Source organism: Capricornis sumatraensis, chromosome 3 (genome assembly GCF_032405125.1).
Source record: "Capricornis sumatraensis isolate serow.1 chromosome 3, serow.2, whole genome shotgun sequence".
Taxonomy (NCBI): domain Eukaryota; kingdom Metazoa; phylum Chordata; class Mammalia; order Artiodactyla; family Bovidae; genus Capricornis; species Capricornis sumatraensis.
The window spans coordinates 7,865,203-7,891,067 of record NC_091071.1 but is presented as its reverse complement, the minus strand read 5'-3'; the positions used below and the strand labels follow the sequence as shown (position 1 = coordinate 7,891,067).

At 56.3% G+C, this 25,865-nt stretch overlaps 2 protein-coding genes across 2 annotated transcripts in view; both read left to right on the top strand.

Annotated features, from left to right (window-relative positions):
- Positions 1 to 7,821, top strand: part of SRRM3 (serine/arginine repetitive matrix 3) — a 30,187-nt gene extending 22,366 nt beyond the window's left edge. Inside the window, exons 11-14 of the mRNA XM_068969623.1 lie at positions 4,604 to 4,959; positions 5,553 to 5,768; positions 5,862 to 5,999; positions 7,596 to 7,821. Of these exons, the coding sequence (XP_068825724.1) occupies positions 4,604 to 4,959; positions 5,553 to 5,768; positions 5,862 to 5,999; positions 7,596 to 7,821 (936 nt within the window). The remainder of the gene's footprint in view (positions 1 to 4,603; positions 4,960 to 5,552; positions 5,769 to 5,861; positions 6,000 to 7,595) is intronic.
- Positions 7,822 to 16,581: 8,760 nt separating this feature from the next.
- On the top strand, positions 16,582 to 18,272 carry HSPB1 (heat shock protein family B (small) member 1). Its single transcript, XM_068968019.1, has 3 exons — positions 16,582 to 17,060; positions 17,805 to 17,868; positions 17,967 to 18,272. The coding sequence occupies exons 1-3, from the start codon at positions 16,709 to 16,711 to the stop codon at positions 18,154 to 18,156; spliced, it is 606 nt and encodes a 201-aa protein (XP_068824120.1). The 5' UTR covers positions 16,582 to 16,708; the 3' UTR covers positions 18,157 to 18,272.
- The last annotated feature ends 7,593 nt before the right edge of the window (positions 18,273 to 25,865 follow it).

The window sequence follows — 25,865 nt, the reverse complement described above, 5'->3', positions numbered from 1 at the left end:
AAGTCTCTGTGGGGCAATCTGAGAGATGGAGAGGATGACACTCAGCTCACCTGCCCGCTGCCTGGACCATAACCCAACCAGACCGGGGCTCCCTCAGTCCCCCAGCGTCCTTCCATTCTTCCAGATTTGAGCTAAATGCAGTGCTCCAGTGCAGATGATCCAGAAGGGACAGTCAACAAGGGCCAGGGTCCCCCTGAGATGCTGAGGCAGAACTAGGCCTCGATCTGGGGACCTGGGACTCCCAGCTCAGTGCACATGCAGGCACGCGGAGGATACACATCAGCAGTTGGTCCTCAGGGGCCTCCCCTCCCCATACCTGCCCTTGACACTGTTTCCTCTCCCACCTGGGAGCTGCTGCAGAAGTTTGATATCACAGGCCTTGGGAGGCCTCAGCAGGACTCCATCCTGAGCTTTTGACAAGAGAAAGCCTGCCTATTCATCCTCTCCTTCCCACCCCCATGTTTGGCCCAAAAGTAGGTCCTGGGGAGGTCGCCCTCATTCCTGGGTGGTGCTGGAGGGCAGAGAAGGAAACTGCTCGGGGAGGGAGAAAGCACTGTTGTTCCACTGGAGGAGACTCTGTCCCAGCCTTATGGGAGAGTGGAGGCCTCACCTTCGAGGAGTGTCCAATGTGACCAGAGCTCCTGAAATGGGATTTTCAGATGCTGAGTTAGAGGGGGTAATGGTTTCAGATGCTCACTTGTTCTTGCCCTAAAGGATACCAGGATCAGGTGAGCGCTCTCTCCCTTACTATTCTTGTCTTTCCCCCACAAAATGTCTTGCATAATAAGCAAAAGATGGCAAGTAGCAAGTGGTACCAAGGAGCAGAGAGGCTCCTGAGAGCGAGGCTCCTGAGAGCAAGGCTCAGAGGCAGGTGAGGGCCTTCATTCCTGCATGCACACATTAGGCCAGCACCTGCTGATCCTCCTCCATGCCAGGCCCGATCTGGGTGTCCATGCCAGGGAGAGGCAGGCAGACCTGGGTTCACAGCCCCCACCTGCCAGGCCGGAGGACTGACAAAGGTCACTCAGAACGATGCGAGGGAAGAGATGAACCATGGATAAGGAGCTAGTTCCTGCTGGCCATGGTACCCCCAGCCCTGGCACAGCCTGGCTCAGTCCACACTGAGGGAAGGAACAAGGATCTGTGGGATCATAGAGGAGAGTACCCAACTCAGGGTGACGATCAAGAGAGGCTTCCTGGAGGGAGCGGCCTTGAGCTAGGGTAGAGGACTGATAGGAATTAGCCATGCTGTTGCCTGAAGAATCCCAGGGACGGCGGAGCCTGGTGGGCTGCTGTCTATGGGGTTGCACAGAGTTGGACACGACTGAAGCGACTCAGCAGCAACAGCAGCAGCCATGCTGTGGGAAAGAAAGTGAAGGGGAAAGAGGCAAGAAGGGACAAGAGTCCCTAAGAGCAGGCTCCTGGAGATGTTTGGAGGTCCTTGGCCATCAGTTCTGTCCAGCTATGAAGTTCCATGGTGTCTGGACTTGGATGTCCCTAGACTCCTGGGAAGAATGAGAGCCCAACTGGAGATGAGGCTTACCCTCTGGCAGGATCAGGGTGATTCTTTATCCCCGGCTTCTGGAGGCATGGGTGGATCAGGGTGAGAGAGGCTCTAGAAGTCTCCCCAGGAAGGTGCTATCTGCTACCCTGTCCATCACAGCCTTCCTCATATCCTCTTCCATCTGGGCACTTGGGTGATACCTCCTGGGCCCCCAGGCCTTCCTTCCTGCCCTGCTCAGACCCTATTCATCTGTAAAGGGACCATGAGTCAGTCGACCTCTGAAGAGAACCTCTCAACCCCTGTACAGGCCTACCAAGCAAAGATCCACTTATCCCCCGCGATACCAACAGAGAAACTGAGGTTCTCAGAGTTGATCACTTCGTAAGGTTTCGTAATGAACTCAAATCAGAGCTAATCCCAAGACGTTCCACCTTGCCAGTCAGTGTCATCTTGGCCTCTGGCAGCCATTTGCCTTGAAGGAGGTGAGAGGGGAGTGGGGAAGAGCTTGGACTTCAGGACATGCTAAGCGGAAGGCATCCAGGTCCATGCTGGGGTCTGGTCCAGGGGCCTGGACCTTAGTGGTTAGAAGCCTGCAGACGTCTTTTTCATTTGCCTCCTCTGGAAGGAAAAGGATGCTGGATAACAGAACCTAGTTCTGGGAGCTTGGGCGCTGGGGAGGAGGGGGGTCTGTGTTAGAAGAGACGAAGGTCTCCTGGTGATGTCTACTGAGAGTGGACTGCCATTTCAGAGGGGCCATGGCCAAACACTCCAGTCTCCCTCTCTCCCAGCAGAGCTGAGCTGGTGATCAGGAAGGTCAGGGTGCTCAAGGGGCACCCCAGTCCCCAGGGATATCCACTCTGCCTGCCTATGCCTGCCTCTGCTCTAAACAGAGGCTCTGGGCTTCATGGCCCATTGGGCTTTGAACAGTTGTTTCCCTGCTATGGCTGGTGTTCACTGACTGCTGCACCCACCAATCACAAGCTAGCTAGCTACACCCTGCCCCAAGCGGGGCTAACTTCTTGGTCGATGGGTTCATGCTTGCACAGAGAGGTCTTGACACCCCCAACCCCCGACACTGCCTCCATCCGGAAGTACCCAGGACCATACCAAGGAAGCCACACTCCTTCTGGTCCCTGGCAGCAAGGTGCCCTGAGGTGTGGCAGCTAGTTTTGCTTTTTCTTCCAAAGAGGCTGCCAAAGGAGCTTGGCCCAGAGCCTGCCCCTTTCCCAGGACTCCCTGGTTGGGCCCTGGCCCATGTAAGGGCCTGACTTCCTTCCTCAGTAACTCGTATCGAGGCCCTATTAGATGCCAAGTTCTGTGATAAAAACTGAGGTTACAGGGGACTTCCCTGGTTAAGTAGTTAAGATCCTGCACTTCCAATGCACAGGGTGCGGGTTTGATCCCTGGTTGTGGAATTAAGATCCCATATGCTGCTCAGTGTGGTACAGCAAAAAACAAAAACAACCGAGGTTACAAAGCTGACTCCTACACCAGATTGGCCCTGAAGGTGCTCAGAGTCAAGTTGGTGCTGGTGACTGAGGGATGGGGAGGAATGAGGGACAGACAGACTCATAGGCAAATACAATCAACTGTTACTGGCCGGAAGCCCAAGGACAGGAGGAAGGGTCAGTTCTGCGGAGGGAGGGGGATGGAAAGGGGAGTCAGGGAATCCTGGAACATTTGCTCTGGAAGGGACAGCCAGAAGCAAAGTCTGGCCCTGTCATTTTGTGGATGGGAAACTGAGGCCCAGATCGGGCAAGCGACTTGGCCAAGGTCACTCAGTGAGGTCGGTAGTGGCAGGCTCTCAGAGCCCTGCTTCCCAGCCAGGGCCCTTTCCGGTTTTCCGTAGCCCAATCCTTGTGTCCTGAGTCCACTTTCAGTAAAAACATTCCACATCTCTAGCCAGCGGTCACTCCAGAGGTGACCCCTGGGCACAGGCCCAAGGAGCCAGGCGCTACCCATCCTTCCTCCAGAGGCGGCGTGGCCTCCTCCCGGCCTAGAATGGGGTGGTTGCGTTTCTCTCTCTCTCTCTCTCTATCTCTCTTGCATTTTTGTGAATCTAATGATGAACTTACGCTACCACACTTTTCCCTTCTCTTACACATCTTACCTACTAAAGGAGGAAGTGCCACTTTATTGGTAAGTGGACGTTAACCAAGAGGGACTTAAAAAATCAGAACTTAAAAAAAAAGAAAAAGAAAGGAAAAGAAAAGAGAGAAACAGAAAGACAGTCGGGTGCTACTGACAGCTCCACAGATCTCTGCAGGGTCGGAAAACAAAGAAAGAAAAAAATGTTAACAGAAAAATGTCAGTTCCCCAGGAGTTCAGACATTGTTTTTGATTTTTGGTATCTAATGACATTTGTGGATTTTTTTTTTTAATTTCTGTTTTTCCTCCCTTTCTTCGGTTCAGTTTTGAGTTCAGTTGTCCCGACCCGCCCCCACCCCATCTGTGTGCCGTGTGCCCCCCCCACCCCACACCCCCACACCCACCCCCACGCGTTGGGCGGCCTGGCCTGGTGGGCTGGCCCTGGCCCGGCCTCCCCGGTGCCCGCCCTCTCTCTTCTCTCTGCCGGGATCCTCCATCCCGTCGAGGGGCGGGGGCAATGCCAGCCCCCACCCCGTGCCCGTCCTGGATGCCCCTCCCTGTCAGCCCCGCCCCAGCCCCCACCGCTCCGTCCCTCTTGTGTTCTGCATGCCGAGAACCTTGCATGAGCTGCACTGTTGAGGCCAGAAGGTGGACACTCAGGAGAGGCAGAGGCAGGGCAGGCGCGGGGAACCGTGTGTGCGATGCTCCGGGACTGGCAGGCCCCCGGCCCGGGCCCGGTGAAAGCTCCCTCTCCTTCTCTCCCCCCACCCCACCCGCCCGCTCTCTCCCCCTTCGCCCTCTCTGGTTCCTCCTCTGGATCTGCCCTCTCCGTCTGTCCTCTTCTTTCTCTCTGCTGCGCTAACCTCTTCCCCCTCTCTTTCCTCTCTGCTCGGCTCTGTCTTGCCCCCCTCTGGACTCTCCGTCTCTGCCCCGTCTCTGCCCGCCCCTGTCGCCCCCGCCCCGTCCCCTCTCCACCCCGCTCCGTGCCCTCTCTGCCTCTCTCCCCGTCAGAAGCCCAGCTCGCCCTCGCCCAGGGCCCGCGACCAGGCGGAGGCCGGCGCAGCCACGCCGCCCGCGCGGGGGAAGGAGAGCCCGAGCCCGCGCTCGGCGCCGTCGTCGCGGGGCAGAGGAGGCCGCGCGGCGGGCGGGGCGGCCAGGCGGCGGCGGCGGCGGAGGCGGAGGCGGCGATCGCGGTCCTCGGCGTCCGCGCCCCGCCGCAGGGGCCGCCGGCGCGCCCGGCCCGCGCCGCCCCGGGGCTCGTCACGCTCGCTCAGCAGGGCCCGCTCCAGCAGCGACTCGGGCGGCGGCGCCCCCGGCCCCGGGCCCGAGCCCGGCTCCGAGCGAGGCCACGGCGGGCACGGGAAACGGTGAGCGGGCTCGGCCCCTGGGACCCGCCCGGGGCTCCCCTCCCCGCACTGAGCACTTACCCCCGCCAGCCGCTCTGCCCACCAGGCCCTCGCCCCCGTCATTCTCCACGTACCGAGTTACCCCCACCCCGCGGATCACCCTCCTTCGACGGAGCCCTCCCCCCTCCCTGGTGGTCCTCCCTCCCCACGCACTGAGTTCCCCCTCCCTCCCTCCTCCCCCAAGCAGACCTCTCCCCATCTCCCCGCTAAAATCCAGGCCCTATTCCCACGCTAGCAAACCCTCCTTCCTTACGAGTCCCTCCAACCCCAAGATCACTCTCCCTCGACGGCACGGAAAGGCCTCTTCCTCACTGATTTCCTCTCCCCGCAGCAGAGCCCCCCCTCCCTCCTCCTGGAACCCACTCCCTCCCCCTCCCCCAACACCACCCCCGTCCCCTCGCCAACCCCATAGAACCCCTTACCTTCCCAAGACCTTTCCCTTCGAGGGGGCCCCCTCACTCCCTTTCCTGTCACCCGGGGCCCCCCTCCCCTGCTCAGGGCCCACTCTCTGCCAGCTGAGAGTCCCCCTCCTGTCGCCGTGCCCCCTCCTCCAGGGCCAAGGAGCGAGCCCCGCGCGCCCGGCCCGCCAGCACCTCGCCGTCCCCGGGCAGGCACGGCGGGCCCGAGGGGAGGAGCTCGTCGCGCAGCCCGGGCCCGCACCCGCGCTCCTGGAGCTCCAGCCGCTCGCCCTCCAAATCCCGCTCGCGCTCGGCGGAGAAGAGGGCCCGCAGCCCCAGCCGCTCGCCGTCGCCCAAGAAAACCCTGGGTCGGTAAGTGCGGGTCCAGGGGTGGCGGCGGCGGCGGCGGCGGGACCGGACGGGGGCGGCCGGGCCGCGTCGCTCACCCCGGGCCGGGCCCCGCAGGGACAAGGACGGGGAGAGCCGCGCGAGGCACGCCGAGGCCGAGGCCGCCCGCGCCCGGCGCCGCTCCCGCAGCTACTCGCCCATCCGCAAGCGGCGCCGGGACTCGCCCAGCTTCATGGAGCCGCGGCGCATCACCAGGTAGGCAGGGGCCGGACCGCGGGGCTCCCCCACCCACTGAACCTGGTGCAGGGCCGGGTGCGGGGGCGCCGGAGGAGAGAAGGTGGGGGTTGGGGAAGGGAAATGGTGGGGTGGGACCCGAAGACTGGGGCAGGCTCGGGAGGAGGGAGGCCTCCGGACGGGAAGCCGTCCGGGAGGCCTGGAGGGGAGGGGCCGGTACTCGGTCTGGGGACAGCAGCAGGCAAGGAGTTCGGCTCTGGAAGGTTCCAGCCATCCCTGTTGGAGCCCCTCCCTCGTCCTTCCCGCCCCTCATTCACCTCCTGGCAATGATGTCTCTCTCCTTCTCTCCTTCATCTTAAGGTCCAGCCTGCTGAGTGGCCTGTGGCCAGCCTGGGGGCCGGGTGGACCCCCTCTCCACAGGCCGCAGGGGAGATATCCATGTGAGCTGACTGGCTCTATTCAGCTGTCTGTCTGCCTCTCCTTTTCTCACTAACCCTTTCTGCTCACTTCTCAGCACCCCCCACCCCGGGGCGGAATTTAGAGGAGGGGGCAACAGCAGTCTGGTCTCTGGGGCAGTTGAGAGAGGAGCCAATCCCTCCCACTGTGCCCACACAGTCTGTCAGGACTGGGGCTCTGGGCCTGGGTCTCCAGGTGAGAGGATGGTCTGCATTTGTGGAAATCACTCTGCAGCCCCAGGTCCCTGACATGGGGTAAAGGACCACAGGCAAAATGCTGAGGCCGCCTCTGCTCTGGCCTTGCTGGGCAGCCTTAGGAGATAAGCCTGCCTCTCTGGGCTTCAGTTCTCCTATCAGAGCTAGAGGCCAGCCTGCCAGGTTGGGATACCCCCCCAGTAGATACCCACATAAGCAGGGTGCCCTAAGACAGCTAGACCTCCACGCCTTCCACCTGGCACCCACTCTTGCCCGCTCCCAGGCTGCCTCCTCCTCCCCTGCCAACTAACTTATACATGTTTTCTTTCTCAGAATTAACCCCACGCAGTGGGGCGCTGTCGCCTCCTTAACTCTATTTTCTTTCCTCTGGGTCACAGTCTCCTGGCTTCAGACTAACTCCGGGCCAGGGGGAGGTAGTGGAGTAAGGTGTGGGGGGCTGGGAGGCTGGGGGCCTTAGGCCAAGGCCTTGGGCCTGGGCAGCAGTGGCCAGGGGCCTCCTCCTGTTCCCTCTGAGTGACTTGAAAACCAAAATCCTCAGTTCTTTGGGGAAACAAAGAAGCAGGACTCAGCTGTATTCACAAACCCTCCCAGGCACAGAAGCTGCTGCTTAGCTTGGCTGATGTGAGTTGACTATATTTAAAAGTATCGTTTATTCAACAAATATTTATCAAGCACCTGCTTCAATCAAGCAGAGACTTGGTCCCCTTTCCCTGCAGGAAAAACAAAGCGATCAACATGAAATTGGCTAGGAACCACTGCCTGTCTAATCCTGTGGGGGCAGAGGTGGAGGTGGAGGCGGGGAGAATTCCAAGGCGGAGATCAGGGGAAACTGAGGCCGGCAAGCCCTGGCCACTGATGGGGATGGGCTCAGAGCCAGAGTGAGGGCCCGGGACTGGCAGAGCTCAGGGCCCCTAATGGCCTGTAATCGGCTTTTCCCTCCCGGCAGTGCCCGGAAGCGTCCCATCCCCTACTACCGACCCAGCCCCTCGTCCTCCTCCAGCTGCCTGAGCAGTGACTACTCCAGCCGGAGCCCCAGCCACAGCCCCAGCCCCGGCCACAGCCACGGAAGCTACAGCAGCCGCAGTCGGACCCGCAGCCGCACACGAAGTCCCTCCCAGAGCCCCACTCCCAGCTACCACAGCCGGAGCAGCTCAGAGAGTGGGGGCTTCTGAGCCCAGCGAACCCAGCCTCATGCCCTCTGGCACAGGGCAAGGCGAGGGCTCCAGGAGCCGTGGGAGGCGGTGGGGCCTGCACCCCACTGCTACAAAGAGGTCCCGGAACTGGGGAAGACCTTGAGGGTGGTGGGTGCCCTGAAGACAAAGAGGAGCCGGATTCTGCTGCTTCTGGAGGGTCCCCACCCCACCTCCTGCTCACCTACGCAGTCCAGGGAACAAAGAGCCGTTTTGAACACAGGGATCATCACCCTTTCCTGCTTGATGCCAGCTCACCAGGCTGAGGACCTCAGTCCAGTGGAGCCAGGGACACCCTGTTAAAAGTGCCAGACCTGGGAGCCTCCCCTGCCACTCCCTAGGGCCCTCAGTTCCTCTCCACCTCTGGGCGGACATGGAGTGGGACAGCAGGTGGGAGCTAAGTTAGACAGAAGGAGGAACGGCCTAACCCTTGGTGCACCACCCTCCAGGCTGGGGAACCCCTTCCTTCTGAGCTGGCTGCAGGAGGACCCTAGCTGCAGGCTAGAGGCTGGCCCCACGGCCTCCGCAAACCCCTTCCCTGGCCCAAGAGTGCCCAGACTCGGTGGGGGCCCTGAGCCTTAGCCTGCAGGCCCAGGGAGCTCACCCTTGGTCCCACCTCTCCAGGCCAGGCTCTCCCCTCCAGCCGTTGCCCTGTGCTCTTCTGGGCCAGGGCTTCACCAGCCAGGCCGTCTGTGTGACCCAAGGTGGGCCCTACAGACCCCAGCTGCCTCTGACCCTGAGATCAAATGGGGTCCGGGTCAGGAGGTAGAAGGGAGAAGGGGGGATAGAGGAGGAGCCTGCGGGGGGGAAAGCAGTGCAGTGGGAGGACTGAGCAGGCTCCGGAGTCCTGGCATGCCCAGTGGCTGGGACCTGGGCCAGATGGCGCGGGCATAGGATAATGTGCACTCCAGGGCATGCCCATGCGAGCAGGGAGCCGAGGGAGCACTTGTCCCTCCTCTCCCAGAGAGGGGTGCTACAGCCCTTCGAAGGAAGGGTAGACTCTAGACTGAGGGCGGTGGCCTGGGGCACCGACGGATGGACGGATGGACGGGGAAGCAGTGAGCCCCCAGCCCTCTCCTGCTGCTCCCAGCCCCCTCCTCCCGGGGCCCTCAGGGATCTCACAAAGTCTTCCTTGGCCCAACAGGGCAGATGCCCTGGGCTCCATTTGGGGGAGGGGTCTGGGGTCTGATCCGGGTTTCCTCCCCCCACCCCCCCACCCCCACCCCCGATTTCCCCTTCCTTCTCCGCGGTGCGGATAGAAATTGGACTCTAAATAATAAACACTTGGAGCCCAGATGGGAGGTGGTGAGACCAGGCCTCTGTGGATTTGAGTACCTGGGGAGTGCAGGGAGGGAAAGGGGGGTCCTGGGGTCCTACCCTCTGAGAAATGAGAGGGACCCAGGAGAAAAGCGGGCACCGAGGAACCAGGGTGCAGCACCTCCACCTCTTGCTTCCATGCATGTGTCTGCAGATCGGTGGGGAGAAAAACAGGGCCCCCAAAAGGCCTTCTTCCTCTCAGACTGGAGGCTCTGTGGGCTTTGTTTCTTTAATATTTATTTTTTTTTATTTGGCTGCTCCGGATTTTAGTTGTGGCATGTGGGATCTAAGTAGCCTGACCAGGGATGGAACCTGGGCCCCCAGCATTGGGAGCACGGAGTGTCATCCACTTTACCACCAGGGAAGACCCGCCCTGTGGGCTTTGAACACCCCTGTTTCCCCGACCCCCCAATCCCTGGCCTCACTTAAGCAGTGAATGGGGAAGCAGGGTCCATGTGCAGAACCTTCCTTACAGGTAGGATGTTCAGAACAGCTGGAACACAGCTCAGAACAACACTGGCTCTGAATCCGGGCTCCACTCGGGGCTGGGAGGAAGCCGAAAGGGGAGATACTGTCCTGAAAGTGCTTGGCACAGGGCCTGCCTGCCATATAGCAAGTCACCCATGGGTGGCCACTTACAGAAAACACTGTGTGTCCAGCCCTGGCTGGGGGCTAGGATGGGGATTGAAAAGGGAGAGCTTGGTGTGGCTTTTTGCTGTTGTTTTTAACAGCTACTCACATTGTATTTATTTCTTTTACTTGTATGTGTTAGTCACTCAGTCGTGTCCGACTCTGCCACCCCATGGACTGTAGCCCGTCAGGCTCCTCTGTCCATGGATTCTCCAGGATAGAATACTGGAGTGGGTTGCCATTCCCTTCTCCAGGGGATCTTCCCAACCCAGGGATCGAACCCAGGTCTCCCGCATTACGGCAGGCAGATTCTTTTATGTAGATTTAAACACACACATTCTGCTCATCTTCCTTCTCCTCTTAGAGTGACAGATTCTAACCTTGCTTTGAATCAGCTGCTCTTTGGGAATCTGAAAGGAGGCTGTCACGCCCGCATCTGCAGGCAGCTTGGTATCTCAGACACTCTGCAGTCCTTTAGGGCCCCGCACAGGAGATGCCCTGGGTCTGCTCTGGGCTGCAGAACCGAGGAGGGGTTGCCGTGCTCTGAAGCCTACGGCTCTGTCCACACGTGACCCCTCTCTAGTTTCTTTTCCCTCAGGCTGGAAGGGGCACCTGAGGAGGCCTTTGGCCACTGGCTCTGTTTCTGATCTGAGAAGCTGTTCAAAGAAGCACTGGTGATCTCCTTAACCCTTTACACCGGTCCAGCAAGAACTGGGCTTCAGGCAGGGGTTGGGGCTCCAGGGAGAGCAGACTTGGTCCTACTCTAGAGATGCCACTCTTTTGCAGGGGGCAGGTGGGGCATGAAACAGCCTGAAGGTGGGCACGCAAGTCCAGCCTGTCTCCCACCCAGCTGTCCCTGCCCCTCTGCCTTCCCCCTTCCCTGCCCTCCCTGCCCAGCCTTCCTCGTCCACACCCCACAGCCAGGCTGTGACCAGGCAGTACCACTCCTTTTTCTACCCTACCCCCGGCTCCTGGCCTCTCCCCACCACCCTGCCTCCCATGCCCACCTCCTCACTAGCCGGCCTGCCCCTTCCATCCCTGCCTGCCCCTCCCACCATATCTAAAATGCCGATCTGACCCTTCCCTCACTCCTCCCAACAGGCTTACTGAACACCTACTATGTGCTCTGAGGACCCAGTACTGGAATTAATGAAGCAGAACTCCCCACCCCGAGGATCCCAGGACCATGTGATCCCAGGCCCCTGAAACTGCCATCCTCTCCTCCCGCCACCCTCCAACCTCAGCTCCCATCCCTTTCCTGGAATCCAGCAGACCCTCCTCCCTGGAGGGTCCCTTGGCCCCCCACATGCCCTGTCCTCCAGTTCCCTAGGAGCTCCCAGTTTAGGTCCAGCTCAGCTGCCTCCTCCTCCAAGGAGACTTCCTGATTGCCAGCTGCAGTGGCCACTCACTCCCCCTGGTTTCCTCCAGCCTTGGTCTGTCCCTCCCTTTAGGGCATCAAGCAATTTGGGTTTTTTGTTTTTTGTTTTTGGCAGCACTGGGTCTTTGCTGTGGCACTGTTGTTGCTTAGTCACTCAGTTGTGTCCGACTCTTTGCGACCCCATGGACGGTAGCCCACGAGACTCCTCTGTCCATGGACTTTTCCAGGCAAGAATACTCGAGTGGGTTGCCATTTCCTTCTCCAATAGGACTTCTTTGGGGGCCTCTGTTCTGCTGACCACAGAGGGGAGGTGACAGCCCAGGGGGAACGCAGGGCCAGGGCAGACGGGGTGCCCACATCCAGCTGCACCAGCCACTAGCTGGGGGACCATGTGCCCTCTCAGCCTTGTGAGCTCAGCCCTCTACTGGTGGTCCCTGTACTCCAGCCCCCCGACTCGAGGCCAGCTCCCGGCTTGTATCTTGGCTAGAGCCCCCATCTCTGACCTGCACATTTTCCTCATCTGCAAAATGGGATGAGTGACCAGGACCTTTGGATGGAGGGTGATCTGATCCAGAAACACCTGTGGATTCGACAGGGGTTGCTGAAACTCAGTGCAGCCTCCTCATCACTCTAGGGATGTCCTGCTCAGTGCTGGGGGTGTTGCCCATTGACCTTGGACTGTGCAACATGACCGGCTCATTTCTGCTCTCTCCCCATCTGCGGTCCACCAGCCCCAGTGCTAAGGCTTCTCATTGCACCTTGGGGGCTTCTCATGTTGCGGAGCCCAGAGACCGTCTGTGCTGAGTAGTTTCAACTTGCAGGCTTAGGTGCCCTGAGGCACGTGGGATCTTAATTCCCTTACCAGGAATCAAACCCGAGTCCCTCGCATCGGGAGGCGGATTCTTTAACTCTGAGCCACCAAGGAAGTCCCAGAGCATCAAACTGTTGATGCAGTTATTTCTTGGCGTGTCTTGCTCACCCTACATCTGTGAGCTTCTGGAGCCCAGGCCATGCCTTCTTATCTTGGCATCCCCCAAACAGGCACCCTTGCGATGTTTGTTGAATGAGTAGAGGGGTGAACGAGGGAACTGAGAAATGAGGGGTTCCGGCCACTGTAGGGGAGGGTGGCGACAAACGGCGAGGTGGCAGCAAGAAGACCCCTAGAGGGCGACAGAGAGAAGGGAAAAAACTGCAGGTTGGTCCCAGGCCAGAAGGGATACAAAACTGGCCAGGACTGAGAGGAGAAATCCCTGGGGGAGGGTCCCTGTCAGCCTGAAAGACCGAAGCTCTCTCGTCCTCAGCACTTCACTGGATACTTGGCACCTGTTCCCCTGAAAAGGACAGGGAGGTACCCCACCCCCTCCTGTTCCCCTGCCATCCCTCCCCCAGAGGGTTGAGCCTGCACTCTTCTGCTCTGACCTTGGGAAAAGGGAAAAACACTGGAAGGCAGGCAGGAAAACAGGAAACTTGAATTCCATATCGGGTAGCAAGGAGGGGAGATGGGGGCAGGGGTGGGGGAACCTTCGGAAGATGTGGCATTTGGGGCATAGTAGTCCTCTCCTCTGCATGCGGGGCCTCAGGGACCCCTCTGTCCACTCCCTCCCAACACACACAGCAGCCAGGAGGCTGGACGAGGCTTTCCTGTGTCCTGGCAAATCCGCCCCCTTTACTTAATTTGTCTCTTACAGCCCCAGACCCAGTGTAGCAGGTCACAAGTGTTCATGCCCAATTTGGGGGCTCCAGCTGACTACCCCCCTCCCATGCCTCTCTGAAACGCTCTTGGAAGCACCCTGGCCTCCTCCCCAGCCTCTCTTTAGCTGAGGGCATATTCAGCAAACCAGCTTCATCACCAGGCACCTGCCCTTCCCTTGCCAAGCTCCCCTCCACCTGGGAAAGGATTTTCAGGACACCCAGCCCATGAGGGTGCTCCAGCCACCCGGGCTCCCACCTCCAATGGCCACTACCCGCCAGGGATTCCGATTCTCAGCATCCTCTGGCCCCCTCTGTCTCCTCTCACCATATGCCCATCCCTGCGGGGGAGGGGCTGCAGGATGGGGCGGGGGAGGGAGGGAGAGAGTGGAGGAGAATCTGTTGATTCACCAGTGCTGGAAGGAGTCTTCGAGAACATCCAGTCCGATGGTCTCACTGTACAGATGAAGCAAATGAGTCATAGAGACCGGCCCCTGGCCAAGGTCACAGTCAGAGACATGGACGTCCCCAGACTCCCAAGCCTGACGGATTCTTGTTGCTGGTGGCAGGGCAGGAAGAAGAGGATGGAACCCCAGCCCTCCCTCCGGCCCTTCCTTGGCGCCCCTCCCCCCACTTCAGAGATGGTGATGAGGTGACCCCCCAGGCCAGCCAGAAGCCAAAGGCTCAGTTAGGAGCTGGGTTTGTGGAAATGAACTCCTGCAGGAGAAGTATCTAGATGCTTCCAGAGAGACCCAGTGCCTCCCACCCCCATTCTAATTACGGCTGCCCACATTTTTAGTTCCCAGCAGGCCCAGCGACTGGCAATTCATCAGCTGTCAGGCCTCTCCTGGGAGCTCCGGTAGCTGCCTGAACACTCTCGAGCTTTCTCTGAGGCTGGGCCAAGGGAAGGAGGGGCTGGAACAGCCGCAGTTGGCAAAGGCCTGCCAAGGGAGTGGCTAATGTGGCTGAGGCCTCTGGCACAGGGCCAGGAGGCTGGGAGGCTAGTCTCCAGGCTGCTGCAGGGTACTCCAGACTTTGAGGCGAGGGATGAAGGGAGGGGACCCTATGATTAAGGAGTCCCGGCAGTGCCCACCTGCTCCCCAACCCCTTGGCATCTGGGAAATCCCTGGCGGTGGAGTTATCCCCTTAATCCCCAGAAAGCTACCCCAGGCAGCTCAGTCCCCTGGAAGAAGGGTGCTCTGCTTGGTCAGGGCTGGAAGTGAACCCAGAGAGGCCAGCCCCACCCTCCCTGTCCCACAGGTAACCCTGGGCTGCACTCCTCAGCCCACAGCCCTCCCTGGATGGACTTCCCAGGCCGGAGAGGCAGGAGGCCCCAGGTTCCAATCCTTCCACCCATCACCAGCCTTGTGACCTTAGGCCAGTTGTGACTCAGTTTTCTCATCTCCAAAATAAGACCCTGATAAGATTCTTGAGTGTGCTGTAAGGTGCATCCACCCAGTTATTTCTCATTAATCTAAGCCTCAGTATCCAAGATTAAAGGCCCTCTTTCCTCCTTTGTTATTATAACAATGAACACTTCTGAGCACCAGGCTCTTCGCTGGAGTTATCATGTTATAGATTCAGCACAGCCCTGAAAGATGGGTGTGTTGTTATCTGCGGCTTGCAGAGGGGGACGTGCCGGCTCAGCGAGGTCAGCAGGCCAGTGAACAGCAGCAGATTCACACCCCACCCAGTCTGACCCCAAAACCCAGTTTCTCCCTCGTTCACCCCCTTACCACCACCTAGAGCCACCCAGGTCCCCTCCCTTGTGATTGGCAGCTCTGATCAGAGTCCCTCAAGAAGTGACCAACCAAAGATGGACGTGAGGAATTCCCTGGTGGTCCAATGGTTAGGACTCCACGCTTTCACTGCCAAGGGCCCAGGTTCAATCCCCTAGTTGGGGAGCTCTGATCCTACAAGTCTTGTTGTGTGGGAAAAAAAAAAAAGTAAGATGTGAAAGTTCTGTCTTATGCCACCCCTGCCGCCATGGGCCGAGTGCTGGGGGAGGCGCTGTGGGTTGCACAACTTCCTCTGGCTGGGGCAACAGGGATGGAACCTCCCCACCCTGGTTTCAGGCAAATCGAAGGAAGCTCTCAAAGGAGCCTCTGTCTGCAAGGTACTGGCGGCCAGGCAGGCAGCCCCCACCCAGAGCGTGGCTAGGCTGAACTTGAAAGCATCTGTGATTATACGTGACAGCTCCCGCGAGGGTGGGGCACCTGGGCTCCAGTCTGGGCCGAGGTGGGCAGGCAGGGAGCGGATGACGGCCCTCCCTGGCTCCTGACCTCACCCTGACATTAAGAGCTGAGTTGGGTGGAGCTGGGAGTGCCAGGGAGCCAAGGCCTGGGGCTTCCTGAAGCTGAGACCCTTGGGGGTCGGGGCGGGGCGGGGAGGGGGGGGGCAGGCAGCAAGCAGAGTGGGTCTCGGGAGAAGAGAAAACAAGAGGAGTCCAAGGTGGGAGCTTGACCAGGGGAAGAGCCCTGAGCACTAGAGACGAGAGCCTTCCTCTGCTAGTGGCTTACGGGAGACTGTGGGCCCATCACCTCATCTCCAAACCTGTTTCCTCATTGAAAAAGGAAGGATACAGGACACATGTCAGGAGAAGGAAGGCAGGAGAGAGAGATTGTTAGGATTATGGCAGGAAGCTAGGGGCAGCATCTTTTCCCAGAGAGGGTAGTGGGGGCGTGGATCTTACAGGCGGTCAGATAGGAGGAGGGGGGGGCCTCAGGCTCCAGGCAAGCTTGAAGGAATTGCCCCCTCTCCGTCTGCGGGAATATTCAACAGAACAGGCTCGAGGTAATAACCTGCCAACAGGGAAAGGAGCATTGGCCCAAATCACACAAACAGCAAAGCCCTGACTAGATTCAACGTTGCTGCATTTCAAGTTCCCCTCTCTAGGGCTCCTCCAGAAAACTAGATATAATGGGGAGACTTGACCATAACCTTCTTCCTGACCCCTTCTCAGTACTGACCCTCAAGGTTTGTGATCTGAGTCTACTCCACTGGGGTTCAGTGGGCAAACGGCCAAACCTACACATACCATTGCCTCTGCAACAGGGACACATACATGCTTTCCTTCCTGCCCCCTCCTTCAACTTCAGGGGGCTAATAATAACAATATATTCATTATCGTGTACCCTGGACTAAAATGTTTACTTGCATTGAGGCTGAATCTTCAAACCAACCTAGCGATGAAAGCATTATCATCACCACCATCATCCCATTTTCCCGATGGGGAAACTGAGGCAAAAAGACTCTGAACTTGCACAAGTTCATCCAGTGAGTGGCAGAACCTGCATGTGAACTCAGGCGGTCTACCTCCCGAGACCGCCCTAACCACGCTGCTTCTTAAGGCATTATATTACAGACACACTGCCTTCCAAATCCTGGCTGGCTCTGCCAGTTGCTAGTTGTGCGCCCTGGGACTCACTGCTAGACCTCTCTCTCTCCCCTTGGGACTCACTGCTCGACCTCTTTCTCTCTCTCTCTCTCTCCCTCTCGGCTTTGTCCTCCCCGACTGTCCACAGATAGCGGCCCAGCGCTTTAGCACCCAGGCCTCCGAGCGTCCAGCAGTGGGCAGTGCTCCGACATCGAGGCTCTAGTCATTTGTTTTCTCGAACAAGAGAAGGTTCCAGATGTGGGCAGGGCCTTCCTCGCCCCGCCCCGCGCCCCGGTATGCAGTTGGGGGAATGCAGGGGGAGGGGCTGCCCCCTGGCCCGTCATTGCCATTAATAGAGACCTGAAGCACCGCCTGCTAAAAATACCCGGCTGGAGACCCATAAAAGCGCTACGGGGTCCGGCGCCCGCCACTTCTCCCGCTTCTCCGAGCCTACTCCGGACGCACCCAGACTAGCCAGCATGGCCGAGCGCCGAGTGCCCTTCTCGCTCCTAAGGGGCCCCAGCTGGGACCCTTTCCGCGACTGGTATCCGGCCCACAGCCGCCTCTTCGACCAGGCCTTCGGGCTGCCCCGGCTGCCCGAGGAGTGGTCGCAGTGGCTGAGCCACAGCGGATGGCCGGGCTACGTGCGCGCGCTGCCCGCCGCAGCGATCGAGGGTCCCGCCTACAACCGCGCGCTCAGCCGACAGCTCAGCAGCGGGGTCTCCGAGATCCAGCAGACCGCCGACCGCTGGCGCGTGTCCCTGGACGTCAACCACTTCGCCCCCGAGGAGCTGACGGTCAAGACCAAGGACGGCGTGGTGGAGATCACTGGTAAGCACCCCCCGGCCCCCGCCCCAGGGACGCCGGCCCCTCGCCTCTCGCGGGTCCCGGGGAAGAGCCCTGGGTTGAAACATGGGCGAGGAGCCGGGAGAGGGGGCCGCTGGAAAGTGAAAACTTAGCCGAGGACGGGCGGTGGGGGGGAAGGCGGGGAGCCCCCGGAGCGGGGCCCGGCCTCTTAGCCCTACCCCTGGTCTGTATTCTCTGGAGTTGGGGTTTGCTGGAGTTCTTAAGGGATCTTTTAGCCCTAAAAAGTCTCCACTAAGGAAAGCAACGCCCCCTTCCAGCGGAGACTCCCCTCAACCCCAGCCCTCGGACCTGAGGACCTGGCCCCCAAGGGACCAGGCCCCCCCCGCGCCCCACCCACCCGGGCCCGCAGTCTGTATGAAGAGGGCGTCGCTCTCCCCGCCCTGCCCCCCATCCCCCCCCCCCGCCCTGCCCCCCATCCCCCCCCCCCCGCCCCGTCACGGTCCCTGCTCCCAGCCCGGGTCCGCGGCGGGGGCGTGTGCGCCTGCCCCGAGCCGCGCTTCCACCCCCACCCCCCACTCGCCAAGCCCCTGAACCCGAACTTTCCAAAAGCTTCTGAGTTCCCGGGACAGTCTCGGGCACCCAGATCCCTCCGTCAGTCTTGCCAGCCCGGAGTCCTGGCCGCCAGGTGGGGCGCGCTTGGCTGCGAGCCAGCGGCTAGGCCGCCCCTCCCCGCCTCCTCTGACCTACTTCCCCTCCCCCTCCTCCCAGGCAAGCACGAGGAAAGGCAGGACGAGCACGGCTACATTTCCCGTTGCTTCACTCGCAAATACACGTGAGTCCTGGCTCCGGATCTGGGGGGCGGGGGGCGGGAGAGGGGCGCGCGGGGACGCCCTGGTGTGTAACTCTTGTTCACCCTCTTTGCCTGTCCAGGCTGCCCCCCGGTGTGGACCCCACCCTGGTCTCCTCCTCTCTGTCCCCTGAGGGCACACTCACCGTGGAGGCCCCGTTGCCCAAGTCAGCTACCCAGTCGGCCGAGATCACCATTCCCGTCACCTTCCAGGCGCGTGCCCAGCTTGGCGGCCCCGAAGCCGGAAAGTCCGAACAGCCGGCAAACAAGTAAAGGCCCTTTGCCCAGCGGCCCACCCCACAAGTAGCCATCACTGACCATCCTCACCCGCCAAACCTCTATGTTCTTTTGATACGTTTGCCTTCTGTTTTTCTCAAATAAAGTTTGAAGCCACTGCCCGCCACTGCCTCAGACCCTGCTGGTTTTGTGAAGGAAGAAGGGTTGGTGCTGGTTTGATGTTTGCTGAGGGCCTGCTGGGCACCAGGCCCCAGGCTGGGTCCTGTGGGTGCAGTATCATCTGTCACTGGGCACAGCCCTGCCCTCCTGTACCCCTTGTTCATGAAGAGAGAAGCAGTGATTGTTCACCGGAGTTAAAACGCCCAGGGCTGGAGGGGGAGCAGGGGAAATTATGAGAGGCACTTGACCCAGGCTTGGGCACTCAGGAACCACTTGAGCAAGGGGGCAGGTGAGGGAAGACAGGGCAGGGCTGGGGGAGAGGGCTTCCTGGGAGCTCAGATTCCTAACTTCATCATAGAGGGGCTGGACCAGGTAGACGTGAGGGGAGGTGTGGCCACCCCTGGTGGCTTTCTGAGGGGCGATTCCCCCAGCCCAGCCCGTGTAGGCAGCATGGGACCTGGGTCCTCAGGTCCGAGAGTGCCCTGCAGAGAGCGATGAGCAGGTGTGGCTTAGGTTTTGGTGGAAGAGAGAGGCAAAGACTTGATGTGGGAAGCGGTGGCCGCAGGAGGGCCTACCTTGCCTGTCCCTGCCAGGAACGGCCACGCCTGCCTTGGCCCTCTCCTTTGTCTCTGCCCTCCCTACCACCCTCTTCTACCCACTCACTGTCTCCCTGATGAAGGAGGGTCTGGGAAGACCTTGGGGAGGGAGGAAGAAGATGCAGGCTTTGGAGCTCAGTCTGAACTGCTCAAGGTCTTGAGAGACCTTACAGTCTTCACCAACAAGGTCCTAGAGCCTGGGGCTGTGGCCAAGACAGACCCTGTTCTGATTGCTCAGCCGGGCTTTGCCCGGGTTCCTGAAAGGAGCAGCGCCTGCAGGGCAGGGCCTTGAGCACCCACCCACAACCATCTCCCCGCACACTGCCCAGCTTCCCAGTCTCTACTCCCTGGTGCAGGCTCCGTGTTCGGACACCATGATCTGGAGCAGGCGTAAAGCCAAGGCGGGTCCCAGCCCTCCAGGGCCCCGCCGAACCTGGAGGGAGGCCCACAGAGAAATAAACACCTGGGATAAGGGTGGTGCTGGCCCAGCTGGCAGCGCGGGTCTGGACCTGTCGGCCAGGGCGCTGCCCAGTCCATCCACCCTGCCACCGCTGGTTCCCTGAGCTCTGATCTCTTAAATCTTCCGCCCGCCTCCCTGACATGCACACCCCCCCCCCATCTCAGGTGTCTCCTGGACGCCTCCACTTTGCCAGGCCACGACCCAGAGTCAGCCCGTCCGCGTCTCACCCTCACCCTGCTGGCTCGCGCCCTTGCAGCTGGCAACAGGATGGACCTGACTTCTACGGCTGTGTCTGGGTCCTCCTGTCTGGTCAGAAAGAGCGATCGTGAGGCTGCCAGCTCCTCCGCCGGTGCCCTTGATGTGTGGCAGAGCTGGTGCCAAACCTTTGACAAGGTAATCCTCAGGCCAGCCCTGAGAAGAGGTGCCGTTACTCCTGCTTGGCAACTGGGCAGCAAAGCCTCAAAAGAAGTGAAGAGACCTGGGACTTCCCTGGTGGTCCAGTGGCTAAAACTCCAAGCTCCCAATGAAGGGGGTTCAATCTGGGGTCAGGGAACTAGATCCCATGTGCCACAACTAAGACCCAGTGCAGCCAAATCATAAATAAATAAAATTATTAAAAAAAAAAATAAAGAGAGCTCCCTGGGTGCACCCAGTAGTCCTGGAGGGCCATCTGAGTGACCACAGGCACCAGAGAGCAAACGAGCTCAAGACCCAGGCCGGGGCGGGGGTGGGGAGCTGGCCTCCACAGCTTGAGCCCAGAGAGGCTCCATGGGGCCTCAGGAGGAGACGGATGGTGATGGAGGTGAGCCTGGGGGCCAGGGCCACTCAAGTAAGCCAGCCAGGCTGCAAAATGGAGAGAGCTGCCGGCTCTCAGGAAGACCCAGAGTCCATGGCCATGGCCGGGGGCAGGCAGGGGTCAGAGCCTGGGTGCAGTCAGTGCTCCAACTGGAATATAGGTCTAGGGGCTCAGACCATCCTCTAGGACACAGCTGGGGTATGAGGTCCATAGGAGGTGAAGGATTGAGGCTGCAGTCTCTGTTGGAAACGCAAAATAAGTGATGAGGAAGCAGGGGTGGAAGCTCAGTAGGCTGCCTGGGTTGTACCGTCAGGAGCAGGGCAGAGGGAGGACCGAAGTCTGAGGCTGGGCTGGTCCTGTGTATGCCCTGAGCTCAGCTCAGAAGATGTGGGATCTGGGACTTCCTTGGTGGTCTAGCGGCCTTCCCCAGTGGCGCTAGTGGTAAAGAACCCGCCTGCCAATGCAGGAGACGTGGGCCCATCCCTGGGTGGGGAAGATCCCCTGGAGGAGGGCATGGCATCCCACTCCAGTATTCTTGCCTCGAGAATCCCATGGACAGAGGAGCTATAGTCCGTGGGGTTGCAAAGTGTCGGACACGACTGAAGCGACCACACGCACACTCGCACTGGTGCTCCTGAAGAGGAAAAGTTAAAATTTTACATCACCTCCTGTTCCTTCTGCCTCTGTAACTCAGCTGGCTCTTTGCAAAGTCTGGATCACGTAGGTCACGTAGTCTCAGAACGTGGGGACTTTACTAGCAGCTACACCTTATCTCACTCACCCTTGTCCTGCTCTTCGCAATTGCTCAGCCCCTGCAAACCTGCTTCATCATGCCTGTCCGTGTAAAGGTCAGGCATCCCCCTCCTTTAAACCAGCCTATTAGCAGCTAGTGTTGCCTACTACAGTCTGTCTATAAAAACTCTGCAACCCCTTTGTTCAGGGCTCAGAGCTTGGAGTGTTAACTCCTCTGGGCCCGCCGGCGTAATAAACCTGAGTTCTCCAACTCTCCGAGTGTGGTGCTTGGTTTCTCGATTACTGGTTTCTGTAACATTTCTGGAGGGCCCAGCGAGATTCCAAGCACGCCAGCCCCTTGAGCCACTGGACTGGTGGGTGGCTCAGCCTGGCTAGAGCGAAGGAACCCCGAGACCAACAGGAGGCATGCCACTTGATGGTATTCCGGGTTCTCTTTCGGACCAGTGTTCTGACCAACTCTCTGGACAGCCAAGCCCTGACAGGACTCCAGGGAAGGAAGGCATTGTGACTGATAACCTCCTTGGAGCTCCCAGGAAGGCAGCAACAGTTAAGGAAACCTGGGGACTCTGGAGAAGGGAGGCATTGTGATACCCTCTGAATGATTGTGAGTGTGTGATTGCTGACTGAACAGAGAGAGAAATTTTTCTTTTTGGAAACTGCGAAACCAATTCTTTTTGCATATGCAATTAAAAATAACTAGCTTGTTAAAAGGCCTGCCTAGGAAAAAGCTTGAAGTTAACCCTTTCCATGTCCTTGAAATACACAGCCCACTTTGCCTGAGACCTCGGCCTTGGGCAAATTAGAACTTCAAGCAAAGAAGAGAAAAGGAGTCAAAGAGAGATTTTAAATCTCACACTGAGAACTATAAGATCTCTGTCTGTCTGTCTGTCTGGATTTATGTATGTCTCAGCGTATGTCTTTTTTTTTTTTTTTCTGATAATATTGTTGAAGTTGTAAATGAGTTCTAATTTAATTGGCCTAAAGAAAAGAAAGCACTTACAAATCAAACAATTCTAAATACAAGAAAAGTTAACCTAAACAAATTTCAGATTCATGTGAACTGGGAAATATTCAATATTAAATATCTAATATTAATGTTTTGTTTGCTAATCTAATAAGGATGTAGGATGTATGTTTTAATAAAGAAGGTATAAGAAATAAAATTACATTTTATAAAGGAAAAGGAAAGTAGTTCTGACTTACAGATGGCTGTTATAGAAAGTGATTAAAAAGTTTGTGGAAAGTGGACCCTAAAAAAAGTTTTGTGCATAGTTAGGACTAAGTTTAAAGTAAATTTAATTAAGTTTACCTAAATGAGTTTAAAGTAAGCTGGTGCAAAACTTGAATTTGGCCTTTTTCTCTGTTAAGAGGACATACTTTCTTCAGATGTTGAACTGCTTTTAATAATAGATTTAAGTTTCTTTACCTCTTAATTGTTCTGTATTTACCTTTGAAATCTTTTGTTAACTTTGGCTAAGTAAATAAGTATTATTTCACAGCAACTTATATGATCCTACCTGACTGAATATAGTTATAAACCCTTTTGACATTTATTGAAAAAACTTCCTAAATAACTTGACTTCTAGCTAACTTTGGGATGCTTCAGAGGGCCCCTGAAACATCCCAAAGAGCTATTAAGCTACCTGGGTTCACTGGATGTGTTAAATTACATGGGAAGTACTGTTAAAGGGGTGAAAAATCTTATACTGTATGGTTGATGTTACTAATATAGATATCCTAAAATTATGTGAAATTCATATAGATCTGATATGCCCTGATAAAATATAGTCAGTTATAATTCTAGTTATCATATTAAAGTGTTATGACCAGGTTTCTTTGTCAACTGCAATAGACTCAGATTCTAAACATGCCTTCTATGGTTTTACTCTCATGCCTTTGGAAAAATACTGCTAGTTCTCCAAGATTTATGGAGAAGACTTTCTAAGATTAAGCAGATAAACAAATTTTGTTATTAACAGTAAGCTGGTACCAGACTGGAATTTGGTCTTCTCTCTGTTTAGAGAACAAAGTTTTCTTAGAATGCAGCTTTTGATAACAAATTATTAATTTCTTTGCCTTTAAGTGATTTAGATTTGTTTTTAAAATCTTTGTGTTACTTTGCTAAAGTAAATAAACATTATTTAAAATTATGGTACGTGTAGACAAAGTTCATTCTGCTTCTACAAAAAAATAACCCCTCATGGTTAGACTTTTGCTATCTTGAGGTCCTTAAAACATGGCAATAGTCTGCTCCTAAATCAGGAAATTAAAAATGGATAAACAACAGCTAAAAACCAAAGAGCCAGGGCTACGGAAATCTAAGAAGGCCCCTGGGCTTTTCCCAGCTCCCTGACAGACCTCATCTTTATCTGATGGCATTAAGCCTTCCCTGGCTACAGTGTTACTGCCGTCACAATGAGTTCTCTGAAGAAAGAAAAAATTATGTTTCACTGAATTTTAAATTCTAGTTTTGTTAATTAAGGTCTGTGCTTACTAAGACTCACTTCTGAGATAGTTCCTTGTCATGCTATATTGCCAAAAGGTTTAATTAAGTTATTAAAAAGGAAACTCTAAGATTGTTTCTAAAGCTTAACTCAGTAACCAGTCTTTGGATAAAGGTCAGATGCTCCATGATGTACAACCAGGAGATTAACACTTGGCTATAATCATGTAACTGAGTCAGATGACCTGGGGTATACTGGGCTATACCCAATGAAAGTTCTTGACTTAAATTCTTACTTGTGACCTTACTAATAACTGCCAGCTATATTATTTTCTATGTAGCTTGTTTCAGAAGATTATTTCTTACGTTACCAAATGTGTGACTGAGCCTGTGATAAATGCTGATATGCAGTTCCATGTGAGATCAATAACTGTAATAATGTAACTCTAGATGTGGGAAGAAGCAACAGGAGGAAATATTTTCCTGGACCAAGAGCCTAGTAAGACAGGTATGGTCCAGAGACTTTTGCTACTTACAAGGCCTGTTCTAGTGACAACACATTGAGTGGCCTGTCAATGGAATCTTTGTTAGACCTGGGAATGAGCCTTCCCAGAACCATGGGACACAATGACCTTGAAATGCCCCCCAAACATGGTCAAATATGTGGCTATGAAGGGGCCCTGCTGACTGGAAGCTGGCCCTTGCCAGCTGCCTCTACAAAAATTAAATTGTGACCACTATAAGATGCTGACCTTCAACACCCTCTTGAAAGGAGTTCAGGATGGAGACAAAGAATAAGACACTCCGTGCTCTGGGAAAACCCTGGAAAAACAGGCCTTCAGATAGTCAGATGTTTTTAGGTAAAGATTTTTATGAGTCCAAATTCTTACATCCTCTCATACCTAGAGAAACACTAATGTCACAAACCAATGTCTGGCCCTGGATCTCCTGGCTAGGCCCCCCAGCAGCTTTCCTACTTCTATTAATCTTTGGGCCATATATCTTTAACTTCTTGTTAAGTTTCTCCAAATAGTAGTACGACAAGAATATCTCCTGGCCATCACCCAGACAGTGCTAGAATAAGCTGCCCTATCATTCTGTGCACTCTCATCTCTCTCTGTAAATGCACCCTGAGGTCCTCAGGCTATTCTCCCTTTAAGATCTTATATGGGAGACCACCGCCAGTGATACAAAAGCTGAAGGGAGACCACCAACAACTAGCTGACCTGGAGATGTCCCGACACCTCCAGGCCCTGGAAAAGTCTTCCGCCATATCACCCAAGAAATCTTAGAAAGGACACCGATTCCTTTGGGCAATTGGGTTCATCCTTATCAGCCAGGAGATGAGGCATGGGTTAAAGATAAGACAAAAAAACCCCCACTTCAGCCAGTTTGGACAGGTCATCCTGGCAACCCCTACTGCCGTTAAAGTTATAGGTGCCATCCCTTGGATCCCACCGCACCGAGTCAAGAAGGCAGCAGCTTCCTGTGATGAGGACACCTGGAAAGCAGCTCAGGACCCCAAAAACTTCCTCAAGGTCCAGTTCCAAAGACAACAGCCCTCACCCACGAAGGATGCTGAGCCCTGCTCTAGTCACTCTGGAAGCTGAGTAGTCAATGCTCGACAGAAGCTTGAGGATTCTTCAGCCTTGCTCCAGCCACGCCCTGGCAGCTGGCTGGTCAATGCATGGCGGAAGCCTGAGGATCTGGCTATCAAAATATTGATGGATTTTCATTGTCAACCCTGGCCTCGATCCCTAATCGGTATTGTCGTTGGTCCTTACAGGACCAGCTAGACTCCCTGGCTGAGGTGGTTTTACAGAATAGGAGCGGGCTAAATCTACTGACAGCTGAAAAGAGAGGACTCCGCCTCTTCTTGAATGAAGAATGCTGCTTTTATGTAAACCAATCAGAAATAGTCAGGGACATGGCCCAACAGCCAAGGGAACAAATCGTAAAAAGGAGAGAAAAACTAGCTATTCCTGGGGTAACTAGAGCAATATCTGGAGCTGGCCCTTGTGGCTTCTCCCTTTAACAGGTCCTCTCATCATGCTCTTTGCAGTGCTATTGTTTGGCCCTTATATTCTCAATGCAATTACCCAGTTCCTAACCTCTTGGATTGAATCCGTAAAGTTGCAAATGGTAATAGCTCAATATAGCCCCCTAAATGGTGGGGAGCTCTGAATGTCCTACCAAAACATGAGATGATGCTTTCTACAACGAGTGATAGAAGCATCTAGAGGGGGGAATGAAGAGGAAAAGTTAAAATTTTACGTCACCTCTTGCTCCTTCTTCCTCTGTAACTCAGCTGGCTCCTTGCAAAGTCTGGATCACGTAGGTCACGTAGTCTCAGAACGTGGGGACTTTACTAGCAGCTACACCTTATCTCACTCACCCTTGTCCTGCTCTTCGCAATTGCTCAGCCCCTGCAAACCTGCTTCATCATGCCTGTCCGTGTAAAGGTCAGGCATCCCCCTCCCTTAAACCAGCCTATTAGCAGCTAGTGTTGCCTACTACAGTCTGTCTATAAAAATTCTG

Excerpts from the sequence above, each read along its gene's own strand:
- HSPB1 (XM_068968019.1), top strand. The coding sequence starts at position 16,709 with ATGGCCGAGCGCCGAGTGCCCTTCTCGCTCCTAAGGGGCCCCAGCTGG. Across the intron at positions 17,061-17,804 it reads CGGCGTGGTGGAGATCACTG|GCAAGCACGAGGAAAGGCAG; the intron begins GTAAGCACCCCC and ends CCCTCCTCCCAG. Across the intron at positions 17,869-17,966 it reads TGCTTCACTCGCAAATACAC|GCTGCCCCCCGGTGTGGACC; the intron begins GTGAGTCCTGGC and ends TTGCCTGTCCAG.